Source organism: Portunus trituberculatus, chromosome 39 (assembly GCF_017591435.1).
Source record: "Portunus trituberculatus isolate SZX2019 chromosome 39, ASM1759143v1, whole genome shotgun sequence".
NCBI lineage: Eukaryota > Metazoa > Arthropoda > Malacostraca > Decapoda > Portunidae > Portunus > Portunus trituberculatus.
In genome coordinates, this window is record NC_059293.1 from 12,354,031 (window position 1) to 12,368,771 (window position 14,741).

Below are 14,741 nucleotides of genomic sequence, written 5' to 3' on the forward strand. Positions count from 1 at the left end.
ATGATGAAAGAAAAATATTAGATATAGAAGGATAGCATAAAATGGACAAAGACAAGATTTCCATATGATTTACCAAAGTAAAAAAACAATCTACGTAGCCTTTTCCACGAGGATGACAGACGGAAGGGTGGTTAATCGAGACACTGCCAATGACGTCATCACTCCCTCACGTCACTGATGTGGCTGGCACACAGGGAAAGTGAAACATTGTCGAAAAGACCTATTTTTGCGGATACTCACCGAATATCATACTGGATTCTTCTTCATTATTTCAAAACCGACAATTAATCAATGAGGGAAACAAATAGAAATAACAAGTGAAAACTAAATACATTAGACCCGTCTCTACTTCCCCAAATAACTAAAGAAAACGAATAATATTTTACGTACACTTGTGAATATCTGGCTCAAAGTATGTTAATTAGCTCTATTCATCCTTTCGCAACACTCTAATTGTGTTTGAAAAATTAAAATGAATAAATTGAATTAATACATTGAAATATTAGAGCAACTATATTGCAGCAATTCATCTGCATGCCTTTAGTTGTCTTCGGGAACCCCTCCCCCCCCAAAAAAAAAAAAAAAAAAACTTTTTTACATTTCTAAGTTGCACCTGTTACTCCAACATGAATGTATTGCACAAACCCCATAATGTGCACCAATCTCCTGTGGTGCGGCAGGACTTCTGCACCACAACAGTCCCTTCCTTCTTTGCTTATTTGTGTCAGGTCACCGATGCAACACATGAACAAGAATGAAAGAAAAAAAAAGATTAACCATCCCTGTGGCTCTTGAAAACAGTACTTGAAAGAGAACAAAGCACCATAGGATACAGGTCAAGCTTCCTCCTTGTGTGCTTCTCTCTCTCTCTCTCTCTCTCTCTCTCTCTCATCCTCAGCCGTGCAGTGACATACAACACACTCATTGAAATACATACACAAGCACCACCACCACCACCATCACCACCAAGCACATCATTCAGGACACTCCACGAAACCAATGACGCAACATCCTGGTATAGAGATGATTAGAATTTAAACCCTCTCCCCGCCGCCCATCTCTCTCTCTCTCTCTCTCTCTCTCTCTCTCTCTCTCTCTCTCTCTCTCTCTCCGTGATCTGCAGTCCCGCTTGGTTCCAGTGGATTAAGCGAATGAATAAATGAATGGACCAGCAAACCCACATTTCAAGGAGGCTGGAAAGAAGGCCAGACGTATCTCTAATGCTCTGTGTTCATTCAAGAGGTGTGACCAATGATAGGGATTGGCTGTGTGTGTGTGTGTGTGTGTGTGTGTGTGTGTGTGTGTGTGTGTATTTTTCTCTAATAGTGGTGGTAGTAATGGTGGTGGTGGCGTATGTACTATATAGTAGTAGTAGTAGTAGTAGTAGTAGTAGTAGTAGAAATAGAAGTAGAAGTAGAAGTAGCAGTAGTTGTAGTTGTTGTTGTCGCTGTTGATGTAGTGGTGGTGGTGGTGGTAGTGGTGGTAGTATTGGTGGTGGTGGTGATGATGGTACTGGTAATGGTGTAGAAGCAAAAGAAGACCAACAACAACAACAACAACAACAACAACATAATCAAGATGAACAAACAAGAAGAAAAAAAGCCTATAAATTTCTCTAAATGCACTCACAAAGGGAATATAGAAAAGGAATACAGTAAAATAACAAACAATATCTGCTCTCCCTTTAGTAAACTCATGGGTTTGTCGTAAGCTGTACAGTTCAAGAGTAGCAAAGGCTCATCCACTCAACAAACCTATCAAAGAGGCATTTTCTATTCCTTCTCTCTCTCTCTCTCTCTCTACATCGTTCTCGTTCTTGTTTTTTTTTGTTTTTTTACCATTACTGCAAATGATTATATGCCTATTTTTCCTTCCCAAACAAGCTCTCTCTCTCTCTCTCTCTCTCTCTCTCTCTCTCTCTCTCTCTCTCTCTCGTCCCTAATGACCGTAACTACAGAAAAAAAAAAGACACTGACGGTGACAGAGTGAATAGGGCATGGCAGACAGAGGGCGGGAACGAGGTGATGAAGGGACGAGCAGGCGGCGAGGAGCATAAAAATATAGAGGGGTCTTAATGTCAATGAGATACAGCATAATAGCCTGTGATGGAGGTGTAGAGAGGCAATGGAAGGTTGGAAGGTTGTCTGTGTCTGGAGGAAATGAACATCTGCATGAATGAATGTTGAGAGGTGGTAAGTGTGAGTGAGTGGTGATAGTGTTTTGTTTAAGAAAAGGATGAGATTTCAAGACATCATGTAGTTTTGGATTACTCTTTTAACACTGTTTTGGGACCTGTAACTCAGTAAGAGTTTTTTTTCCGATCGTATTTTTTTTTCTGCTCTTGGCCGGTTCCCCTCCTACATTAAAAAAGGGATATAGCAAGATTGACATCAGCAAAATCCTCATGATCAGTGACAAAGATTGGGTAAGGAATTATGGGTCTAATCTTGATAAGGTTAGAAATGAGGAAAATGAGGGTTCTCAAATGGTTAAATAAAATAGACTAAAAGATCCGCAGTTGTTATCGCTGAGTCAGGAATGAGATTTAGATTATTAGAGAAATTTTATAGATATGGGTAATAGACAGCAACAAGTCGACCTGTTTCAAGGAAATGTCACGTATGGATCTGATGTCTTCTTGTAGCTTCCTTTATTTCCTTGTGATCTTGTGTTTTCAAAATGCAAAACAAATTTTTTAGTCCTAGTTTACTTTTTTCTTGTATGGCGACGGTTTGGCAAGGTAATGAAGGGAAGTTACACTCTTTAAGATGCAGATGAGTGAGCCGTGGCAGTGAGTGAGCACTTGAGTGAGTGAGTACTTAAATAAACAAGTGAGAGACATGTGGTGACAGCTATGTGGATGGGGAAGAAAAGTGTGTGTGTGTGTGTGTGTGTGTGTGTGTGTGTGTGTGTGTGTGTGTGTGTGTGTGTGTGTGTGTGTGTGTGTGTGTGTGTGTGTCCATGGAAGCTGGTCAGGTCGCATGGGACCAGCTTCAATATTTCCGGCACAAAGAGAACCATAATTTTCTTCTCCTCCCTCCATTATCTATCACCAGTGAAGGAAGAGGGAAAGAAGAATGAATGCATGAGGAAGGGAGGAGAACGAGGTGACGAAGGAAGGAAGAAGAAATGACTAAGTAAGGAACATATCCCAATTTTCATATGAAGATTCTTAAAATGATTTTTTTCAATCGCAAAATTTGATTTTTTTTTGTGCAGCACCTGTTAAGAAAATTAATAAAAGGATTGAATTGAAAAAATCATACAATTGCCATGTTATGTAAAATAAGAATATTGTTTACAATTCTTGGAGATGCATCATAGATTAAAGTCATATATCACTAAAATAAAATTGATAAAAATATAAATAAATAGGTACTTTTTTCCACTGATATATAATTTTAACATCAATATTCTTGTTATCCTATTCCTTGTCTAAAAGACTATAAATTTAGAAGGATATCTCAAATAGGAAAAATATTTCATTTTTTTCTAGAACCAGTTTTGAAAATTCAATTAAAAGTCAATTGAATGAATAATAATTTATCTGGAATATGCTCTAACAAAGTACCTAGAACCATTATGGTGCCCTACAAACACGCAAGCGAAAACACATTCAAGGTATTGTATTGAAATCAATATCATCACCACAACCACCACTGATGATGGTGGTGACGGTGGTCGAGCAACCGAGGAACGTCAACGCCATCTAGCCCTTCCCTATGATGTTACGCCTCTCGCCGTGAAGACGAGCCGCGAGGCTGGTACAAGATCATTGCCTACCCACTGCAGCATATCGGCAGACGCATTATCCAGCGAAGCAGAGTGTCTCGCGAAACACCTTCCCTGTCTTCCTGCCTGTGGCCGCGCATCACCCACGCGGCATGCTGTGGTACGTAGCAACGTGGCGGCGACATGAGGTCGATCTCTGAACGGCAACATATACGGCATTAGTTCAGAGCACACACACAACGCTATGTTAGGCCTATGCACTTGTAATACTCTTCTTCCAAAGGCAATTCCACACGGTGAAGGTCAAACACAGCACCACACTCACACCTTATGGAAAGCAGGGCAGCTGCCATCACACCTGGTGGTGTCTGATTAAATAGAGATGGTTGGACACACACACACACACACACACACACACACACACACACACACACACACACACACACACACACACACACACACACACACATTCAAGTGGTAATTTAAGGATTAAATAAACACTAGTTATACGGTTTCTGATTATCGCCACCCACCGACCAGCGAGCACACACACACACACACACACACACACACACAGGAGACAGGACAGTTGAACTTGTGGCGGTGTAGTGTTAACACCACAGCACACACGATCACCACACAGCACCACCAGCACATCACCACACCACACCATACCATCCCATACCACCACGTTTTCATCGGCACTCCGACAGCCAAACACTGCCCAAAAAGATCACCACCACCGCCTCCGTCCCCGACCCCGCCCCACCACTATGTGACTGTCACCACCTACCTGAACAATAAGGGTGATCTCTCGGCTTTTACGTGTGCTTCTAGGTGTTTTCATGACTCTAGGTGGAGGAGGAGGTGGAAGGGAAGGAGGTGGAGGAGAGAGGTAGAGAGTAAAGTGGAGGGAAGAGGAGGAGGAGGTAGCCAGCATATGTGTAAAAAAAGCATCTCGGCCTTGGGGTACATTTTTTTCTGCTTTATCAATAGAGTTGGTATTGTTTTGATATTTGATTTTTTATTAGCAAAGTATAACAAGTGTTAAGCCATAATACAATCGACTCTAGCTATATTTTTGTTTCTCAAAACGAACAACTAATTGATCATTGTAAAAATTTTTTTTTTTATTTGCAAGCCTAGGATTGTTTTGGTGTTTGCTATTAGACTTAGAAAAATATGAAAAACATGATCCAAGTAATGATATCTAAGAATGTCTAGTCTAACTATTCGTACTTTCAAATTTTAAAGTTTTGTAATGACAAAATAAAAAGATAAAAAATCCTTATACGGCAAGGAATTTGTGTTTTGTTTACATGTGTTAAAAGTAAAAATTTTTAGTCTTCAAAATGCGTAATATAATGTAGTCTGGCTGTGTTTTTTCATCTCGATATTTTAGGGTTTTTGAAGCGCCGTTGCTGAAACATACGGACTTTGTTGGACTTTGTTCCTGTTGATCCTGGACCCGGTACGGTTTTTATATATTGGGTGTTTGTTAAAGTATTTGCCGCGTCAGAAAATGTAGTGCATTCAGTCTGGGCACCTTTTTTCTTTTCTCGATTTTCAAAATGAATTACGTACGTAAATATTGGGCAACAGGGACACATTCCCCGTGCTTTTCCCCCGGGTCGATCCATCATTGTTTACCTACACTCTCCCTTTCTTTCCAGACTCAGAGAATGTAGGAAAACCAGAATTAACCACGAATATAGATAAATAACCCACAAAGTGCTTGAAATGATGTTCCAGTTCATATGTTCACCATCACATCATCGAAACCAAACACAGACGGTGCCTCCGCCCTCCCAGTGTCTCTCCCCTTAATATTCCAGTTTTCTGAGCATTTCCAAGCATTCCTCCACAATGAAATGAAAAGTGTAGCAGGAGGAAGGAATGAGCAATGGAAGTGTGTGTCAGTGTAAGGGAGCTCAGCAATAGCAGTATTTCCAAATGTTAGAGTAGCATTATTATTGTTGTTATCAAGTGTAAATGTGTGTGTGTGTGTGTGTGTGTGTGTGTGTGTGTGTGTGTGTGTGTGTGTGTGTGTGTGTGTGTGTGTGTGTGTGTGTGTAATTTTTCACCACGGTCGTCTTCTGGTCATCCAGGCCGCCTTCCCCAATACGGAACAAGCTCAGAGCTCATAGACGATCTTCAGGTAGGACGGAGACCACAACACACTCCACACACCGGGAAAGGGAGGCCACAACCCCTCGAGATACATCCCGTACCTACTTGCTGCTAGGTGAACAGGGGCTACATATTAAGAGGTTTGCCCATTTGCCTCGCCGCGCCGGGACTCGAACCCGAGCCTTCTCGGTTGAGCCAAGTGTGACAACCGCGCTTGCGCGCGCGTGTGTGTGTGTGTGTGTGTGTGTAACTGGGGAAAGCCGTCAAGTCAGTCTCACTGATACGAAAAAGAAATGCACCTCTGTAAAGTAAACATTATTCTAAGACACTTCTCTTCTAAACATTTTCCGTCGCAATTTACTCATTTAATATTAATGCTAATAAATGTTTTAGACAGAACACACGCACAAAAAAAAAAAAAAAAAAACTGCACAAGTCAGGTTAGGTTTTGTTAGAATGCATCAATGGTTTTATATGCATATAACACGAAAATCTCTGCATTTAATAAAACTTACCTGGATCATGGGATTTTTCCAAAATCTAGGGAATTTTTTCTGATGGTCAGGAGTGCCCATTTCGTGTTCTAGGCATCAAAATACAAACAATGATGCATTCCTTATTCAATGTCTGACTGATGCCTCTCCATATTTACCCGAAAGTGTGTGTGTGTGTGTGTGTGTGTGTGTGTGTGTGTGTGTGTGTGTGTGAAGATATTTGTTATAGTATATGAAAAGTTGCATAACAGCATCTAGTGAATAAAAAAGGAATGAATGATAACTGGAAAACTGTAATTCACAATAAACTTAACCGTATAGCTGTTTGATAGTTACCTTAATTTCCTGTTGCCATGGTAATGAGCACGTGTGTATAGATGCTGTATCCATGGTAACCTACAGAGCGAGGCCCAAACAGTGCCTTGCATCTGCTCTACTGAACACTGCACCTTTGTCACTGGTTCATCTTACAAAAGCTAGAAAAGAATGTGAAACATGTCAGAAACAAGAGTAAGTTATCAATAATTCAAGGATTTTAAATTACTATAGAGTAGAAGTGAAAAAAATCTTAGGTGAACTTTAAGAAAATCTATTAGAATTGTATAAAAGTAACCTTTTTAAAACTGAAGCACAACTGAACACAATGTAAGAATAGTAAACTTTATGTTACTAGTGTGATACCAATGAGGATATTTTCATACAAGAGGGATACTGGCTAAATGAAAAAGAAAAGAAAAATAGAAAACAACTAAAAGTGTCAGTCCTTAAAAATACAATCAAAAAGAATTTCCAAATTGTGAGAACTCAGTGAAAATATGCATCTATAGTGACAAAACAGTCAAGGTGAAACCTATTCAAGCCTTGATAATGGCCAGTGTGTGCCGAGTGCCTCAGCAGATGTTTGGTACCCAGTGAAAGCCATTCACGAGCCAGCTTATTCCTCCTTCAGATAGTAATTTAATCCTCAGTACTCCATGATGTCCTTATGCTCTATGAGAGGGCATTACATGTACTACAATATATTCACTGCTTCATACTAAGAAATTTCATAATTCACTTCAAAACACAAGAAAATATATAGGTAATTAATAAATATAAAGTGAGAAAAACTTCATAAAAGAACCTAATGATGAGCCTGGAGGACAACACAGCCAAGTCATTCAGCAACCTCATTCACAAGGCTGAGCTCAGCATCCATCTCATCCTGGAGCTACTGCCATCCCTCCCTCCAAAGCCTGGAGGTACAGGAGAGGAGGAGGGTGGGACAGGAGAGGAGTGGGGTGAGGAGCGTGTGCATAGCCTGTCAATTCGCAAGCTGCATGAGGATCTGCGCTGCATAGGGCAGATGTTTAGAGACGTGGCGGAGGAGCTGCAGACACAGCACTCCTTCACATCCCTGGAAAAGTGTGTTGCTGTGGAGAAAGAAGAACAGCAACGTAAAGCAGAGTTCATTGCCTTGCTGCAGGGACAGCGCTGGCGGGCACGGCAGTTTGGACAGGGCAGCCGCCTCCGTGGTCTCCAGCAGGAGTTACTTGCTGTGCAGGAAGACACCCACAACTTAATAAGGGAGAAGGACAAGGAAATCTCTGAGCTCCTGGCTGCCATTGCTGATGCTCAGAGGCTCAACCCACGGCGAGAAGAATATGAGAAGAAGGCAGCTGAGGTACAGCTGGAAAACTTACACTTCCTGCTGGAGCGCGAGGAGCGAATCACCTGCCAGGAGAGTGCAAGGGTGGGCCGAGAAATTCCCCAGGAAGTGAGAGTCCATGCAGCACTCACCAGCTTTTTACAGGAAAGCTGTGCCCGGCTGGAGGCTCGCACAGAAGAGTGGAGGCAGCGGTTTGCCTCTCATGCAGAAGAGAAGGGACAGGAGGTGGCTAAGTGGAGAGCAGAGGTAGAAGGGGTGCAGGAGAAATTGGCAGAAGTGACACAGCAGCATGATGAAATGAAGGAGGTGGTGGAGCGCCATGAGGCTGAGGAGGAGGCAGCACGCCACCGCATGGAGGAAGAGAAGCAGAAGAATGATGCAGCAGCCAAGATCCAGGCATGGTGGCGTGGCAGTGTGGTCAGGTGGGGCCTCAGCGCCTCACTTAAGAGGAAAAACAAGAAGGGCAAGCCACCCAAGAAATAAAAAAATCAACTAAAATATAGAAGTAATAAAGATAATACAGTTAATGAATGCATTTTGAAAATACAGTATGACAACTGCAAAAAACACATGGATTGAATTTGAAATATTAAATTATAGAAGTATATAAGTGAAGAAATAATACTGATCAAATCATAAAATAAAATACAAAGCAACCCAGTAAGTCCTTAAATTAGATTATTTTCCATGTACAAGTAGATGTCTTATATTAATTGCTGGGATTCATTAACAGACAGACTTTAAAATTCCATATGAAAATAAAGATGAGCAGTGCATATGACTTTCCCTTAACCAACTCACTAACCTTTCCAAGTCCACCCTATTGCAATACTATTTTCTTTGTAGCTGTTTCATACTTCTGCCAACAGACACCATTAGTACATTTTTGACATTCCTCCTTCAAGCAATATCACTACTACTACTACTACTACTACTACTACTACTACTACTACCATCACTACCACCACCACTGCTATCCCTCTACAGAACCAAACTAGGTCTTTAGTTTTCCATGCACATGATTAGTGTATAACCAGGAATTACTAAATGAAAACCAGTACTTAGTATATCATTTTATATATAAATATACAAAATAGTACAACAGGAGAAATCTAACTAATAATTCCCATCAAGCATTTATAATTTCTAGGAGCATCATTGTACTTTTGGGCTAATTTAATTTTAATCTTCTTTACAAAAATCAATATATTTTATCCTCATACATGCCCTTTGCCCAGATGTTAGTACTACACTCAGTCAAGATTATCCTTGGGGTGATTAATAAATTGCCAAAAATGAGTGAAGATTATGGAGCAAGTGACAATGGCAACACAGAGACACAGCACCTACTGATGAGTGTCTTGCAGTAGTGTTCCTTGATGGCTAATATGAATGAATGAGGGACAAGTTGAGACCAGACAGTGACTCATCTATCCTGTGCCTGTGAGATCTCTAAGGATGTATATATTTAAATTTATGGAGATTTTTGTGTTTCCATCCATTCTATATCATAAGTCATGATGCAAGAGTTTCATGAGTTTTGCCTTCACTTATTTGGTTTTATTGTGAAAATCAAAGAGTGAAGCATTTTGATGTATTTTTTTTCTCACGAGGATAAGAGTGTGAATAATGTGTGTACGAGTGTGGAGCTTTGTCTGGGGTCCGCATTGTGGGATTGTTGGCCTAGTACATAGATAAACAGACAAAATTTTTCTCTCTCTTGTATTTCTCTTAACTTGACTGCTTGCTATGTTGCCACTGTCCTTGCTTCATGTGACAGATGCAGTTAAAAATGAAGGTTGTGATGAAGAGAAATATGACAGCAATGGAACTGTGCATATCCACCTATGGTCAATGATGAACAACAGGAGTCCCTGGGAAGTCAGTGGTTCACTAGAGAGATGGTGACCCAGGCTGCCTTACAGATGGTTTCACAGTGCTTCAAATCTAGTTGGGCTAAGAGTGTTGCCACCATGTTTATTACTGTGATGATGCTTAATGGATGGCAGGACAGAAGAGACTCCTTAGGCCCAAAAGTACACATCCTGAGAGAGAGAGAGAGAGAGAGAGAGAGAGAGAGAGAGAGAGAGAGAGAGAGAGAGAGAGAGAGAGAGAGAGAGAGAGAGAGAGAGAGAGAGAGAGAGAGAGAGAGAGAGAGAGAGAGAGAGAGAGAGAGAGAGAGAGAGAGAGAGAGAGAGAGAGAGAGAGAGAGAGAGAGAGAGAGAGAGAGAGAGAGAGAGAGAGATTAATAATCCACATTGAGTAAAGGATCTGAAGATGACTGATCCACAGAAGCTTTTGTTACAACCAGATGACAAAGTGTTGGGATGGTGCTCACAAGTGACTCATATTCACTCTTGCCCAACGGTGTCCTTGGTGTCCTCACCCCCCACCAGTACTTGAGGCCTGGCAAGGGACGGGGATCTACTCGCCTCAGGAAGGTTTTTTAGCAGATCCATGACTTCTAAGAAATCCGTCACAAGAGGTTTTATGGTGTCTTCATCTGGTGGTTCTTCCTTAAGACCTGGAAAAAAATATGCAGGGAAGAAAGACATCAACTGAATATCTTATTACTGAAGCTGGGTGAACTCTATTAAAGTTTTGACAAAGCCTTTGACATAACTAACTCATACAGTAAGTACTTAATAGAATGACCTCATCAACAGGTCTAAATAATCTTCCATATCTAGTGTCTTCATGAGCTTTTCTACTGAATTACTTCTCACTTCAGTGGATAAGTTATTTCTGGCATGGCAGATGGCAAACAGGGTGTCTTGTCACCTGCCAGTGCAGAAGACAGTGATCCTGCAGAGGAGCCATCCCCTTCATAGGCATAAGCTCTTAAGTCGTCCTTGGCAGGTGTTGCATCAGGCAAGACATTGACAGGCCTTCCTGGTGTTACTGCTGTTGCTGGGGCAGCTGTTACCATTGCAGTCTCCATACAACTTTTATGTTTGTTACCTATTCAATACATAAAAATTACATTATTTACTTTTCAGTTTGGAAATGCAGTACATGTATAGTAAAAAAAAAAAAAAAAAAAAAAATTGTAAATAAAAATAGATATAATAAAACATATAGCACATAAGTATAAACGTGAGAGTTCAGTAGCCTGTGCATAATTTTTGGCTATGAATCCATCACCATGACCACCACCATCATGCTTAAGTTCATATCCTTCTCTCTTATTTTTGTAGAGGAAAGGCTCTAGCACATAAGCAGGTAATTATACTGAAAAGTTCATAACTCCATGAATAATGATATGTTTTATGGCCCAACAATTATAAGATATAATAAAAAAGTAAAATTTGATAATAACTAAGTAATGCCTGACCTTTCTTTGTATTTGGTGTAAGTTCTATACACTCAATTACAGCAAGCTGATGATCAGTGGAAGTGTCAAGCTCTTCAGTAGAACTCTCTGGGATCTCTGTAATAGTGTCTTTCTTGTCTCCTTGTTGGGCAGAAGCTCGCATCAGACGATGGTGTCGGAGCCGCAGTGAAACCAGCAGAGCCAGGACTACTGCCTCACAGGAAGTCAGAAACAAAGAAATAAAAAGAACTTTTGTAAGTTTATGAAGAAAATTTATCAATACATAATTATGGTGCACTGCAAATTAGCTAACCAACACTGAGTAATCATAAGGAAAATGTCTCACCAAGGAAAAGCACAGAAAGTGAAATAGCAGCAATGACCAGTGGTGCAGTGAGGGCTGAGCCAACAGGAGGCAGCTCAGTCCACTGACAGAACTCTCCTGAGTGTCCTGGCTCACAGATGCACCGGAACCCTGGCTGAAGATTGTGGCAGGTCCCTCCATGCAGGCAAGGCTGCCACAGGCACTCATTGATGTCTTCACAGCTGTGACCCAATAGTTGTTGACCTGATTTGCATCTGTTCAGCAGGCAAAGAAAATATGACTTTAAGATATGGGCTTGAAGTGTCAATTTCAAAGCTTTCTTAAAGAAATTATTAATTATCAATATATCATATTTACACTATTTGGTTGCTACCATTTGTGTTAATATGCACTACCAATTAATGGCACATAAACAATAATAAACTTCACACAATGACAACCTAAAAAGAGAGATAGAAAATTAGTTTACCTGCAGGTGGGTGTGTCCCAAGAAGAGATGCATGTAAGAGGAGGAGTGCAAGTGGTATTGGAGCAGGCATTAGGTGCAGGGCAGCCAGGCTCAATGCCCTGCCATGTGGTGACATAGCCCCATGATGTGCTGTTCACTGTTGGTGGGAGTTGTAACTGCTTGCCTGACACCCGCAAATCATCCAGGCAGACTGAAAGATTACAATCCTGTGAAGCTGTCAATGTGTCAGGGGATGCAGTATCATCAAGCAACCAAACCTTACAGCCACATGCATCAAACTAACTAAAGTAAAGGAACTAAGGTAAAAAGAACAAAAATAGCTCACCTGTTGAAAGATTTAGAATAGAAACATAGTCATCTTCACTCTGTTCCAGTGGATTGCCTACGACCAGGTGGAGCTCCTGCTGGTCTTCCTCAAACAGTGACAAGGGCTGAACCTGTTTGTCTGCCAGCAACCTCCCCACAGACTCATTACGTCGCCATCCATCGCCGTCATCAACAGCCACCACTAGGTAGTGGCCGTGATGCTCTGCCTTGATGGTGTGCCAGGCACCATCTCCAACAGGACGGCCCTCAACACACACAGTGTTAAGTTCCTGTCCCATCCCAGAAACAGTCGCACATGCAAGGCCAGACCTCAGCTGTGGTTTGAAAAGAATTAAGAGCCACTGTGTTATTCATCTAAGTTTGTCTGCCATCCAGCCATTCCCCTACAGACAGAGAATAGAGCTCATATAATAAGTGTGTGTGTGTGTGTGTGTTTCACTGTTTGATCTGCTGCAGTCTCTGACGAGACAGCCAGACGTTACCCTACGGAACGAGCTCAGAGCTCATTATTTCCGATCTTCGGATAGGCCTGAGACAAGGCACACACCACACACCGGGACAACAAGGTCACAACTCCTCGATTTACATCCCGTACCTACTCACTGCTAGGTGAACAGGGGCTACATGTGAAAGGAGACACACCCAAATATCTCCACCCGGCCGGGGAATCGAACCCCGGTCCTCTGGCTTGTGAAGCCAGCGCTCTAACCACTGAGCTACCGGACGTGTGTGTGTGTGTGTGTGTGTGTGTGTGTGTGTGTGTGTGTGTGTGTGTGTGTGTGTGTGTGTGTGTGTGTGTGTGTGTGTGTGTGTGTGTGTGTGTGTGTTGTCTTATGATAACATGGAAGATAAAGATAAGAGGCCATTGATAATCATTAGTGTAACAAAAATTTTTCACCAAAGATTGGATGTTGTGGTGTAAAGGAAAATGTACAGCAGTTACATATTCATTGGATATGTAAACTTCTTCCACACAAATTAATCATGAAATCTCCATTATATTTAATTTTGATCATAAAATAAAAATATGTAAAAGGTGATAAAATCCTCCCAGATAAGCAGTTAGTTAGATTATACAAAAAAATCACTTACATAAATGGAAAAATTAACTTCTTCCTGAGGGAGGCTGAGGAGCAGCAGAAGCCGGCTGTTGAGGTCAGTGGTTCGTATTCGGACCTGCATGGTTAATGACTCAGGAACCAGTGTGAAAGACAGAGCCATGCTCACGGAGGAGTGTGGTCCCAAAGCATAGGTGGTTGTGGGCGTGGAACAGCCATGGCCCATCCACCCTGGCTGACAGTCACAGTATGGATGATTGAAGCCACCCTCGCACCATCCTTTGTAGCCACAATTTGTAGGGCAAGCACTCTCCTGTGGGCGGCAACCCTTCTGGCTTCCCTTACTATAGGCCGGCTCTCCCAAGTCCACCAGCTGCAATGAAGCTGCAGGACAGTTAGCTGAGGAGCTGTTTGTCCTTCCCCTCAACTCCCATTCTGCACAAGAAGCAATACAAATAGAAATGACCTCACCTGACCATTAAGTGTAAGATGTGAGACACAGCCATCAAGTGGGTTTGGTGTTGGAGCCTCCTTCCAACTGTGGTAGGCAGCACTGGGTGTTGTGTGGGCCAAACCACCCACCTGCAGGGGCCAAGATGCCAGCCAAGCCTTTATATTGAATGGGCTGGTCCAGGAAACACTTGCCATGCACTGGTCATCATCCTGCGAGGCACTGAGCCAACCATTGCCACACGGGTGCACAGCTAGCACTACACCCTGTCAGTGATCAAGAACAAATATTCATAAATATTGTCTGAGAGTCTGACAGTAAAGAAAACTGCATTACCAAGAAAGGTTTACCTTATAATTGAACCGGAGGTGAATGGTATGCCATTCTCCATCATTGACTACAGCATTAACCCCAAGTTTTATTGGTTCTAGTCCACCTTCAACCAGTAACTGGGGATGCCCCTCCCACAACTGTAAGGCCAACATGGGTGTCGGGGAGTTATTTGATTGACGCTGATGGGATCCCAGGGGTCCTGAGTAGAGGATGAGTGAGTGTGTTTGTCGAGTGAGTATTCGGAGGGATATGGTGGTGGGAAGACACAGTGGCAGTGGCCTCACCCACATCCACCCACTGCCAGTGAAGGTGCGACTCAATACCTTGCACCGAGGTCCCCAAGAGTCCCCAGGACAGATACACCTGGCACAGGAATAAAAAAAAAAAAAAAAAAAAAAAAAAAAAAGCTTTAGATTTATGCAAGATGAGATTGCCATCACAGTCAATTGCACTAGACACCA

General features: G+C 42.0%; 2 protein-coding genes across 7 annotated transcripts in view; one reads left to right on the forward strand and one right to left on the reverse strand.

Moving 5' to 3' along the window:
* Positions 1–6,746: 6,746 nt before the first annotated feature.
* Positions 6,747–8,780, forward strand: LOC123515492 (dynein regulatory complex protein 9-like). The gene has a single exon (XM_045274100.1). It carries the CDS (start codon positions 7,483–7,485, stop codon positions 8,485–8,487), a length of 1,005 nt encoding a protein of 334 aa, XP_045130035.1. The 5' UTR covers positions 6,747–7,482; the 3' UTR covers positions 8,488–8,780.
* A 285-nt stretch (positions 8,781–9,065) lies between these two features.
* LOC123515594 (putative neural-cadherin 2) overlaps positions 9,066–14,741 on the reverse strand; it is a 394,007-nt gene continuing 388,331 nt past the window's right edge. For 4 of the 6 annotated variants that reach the window (XM_045274359.1, XM_045274360.1, XM_045274361.1 and 1 more), the window contains 10 exons: positions 14,298–14,643; positions 13,968–14,213; positions 13,531–13,869; positions 12,437–12,752; positions 12,112–12,301; positions 11,664–11,896; positions 11,339–11,527; positions 10,786–10,965; positions 10,343–10,528; positions 9,066–10,049 (listed from right to left, as the gene is read on the reverse strand). In XM_045274359.1, the coding sequence (XP_045130294.1) occupies positions 10,356–10,528; positions 10,786–10,965; positions 11,339–11,527; positions 11,664–11,896; positions 12,112–12,301; positions 12,437–12,752; positions 13,531–13,869; positions 13,968–14,213; positions 14,298–14,643 (2,212 nt within the window). In that variant the 3' untranslated portion in view covers positions 9,066–10,049; positions 10,343–10,355. Of the gene's footprint in view, positions 10,050–10,342; positions 10,529–10,730; positions 10,966–11,338; positions 11,528–11,663; positions 11,897–12,111; positions 12,302–12,436; positions 12,753–13,530; positions 13,870–13,967; positions 14,214–14,297; positions 14,644–14,741 lie in introns of those variants that run through there. The other 2 variants (XM_045274363.1, XM_045274365.1) reach the window with 2 other exon arrangements.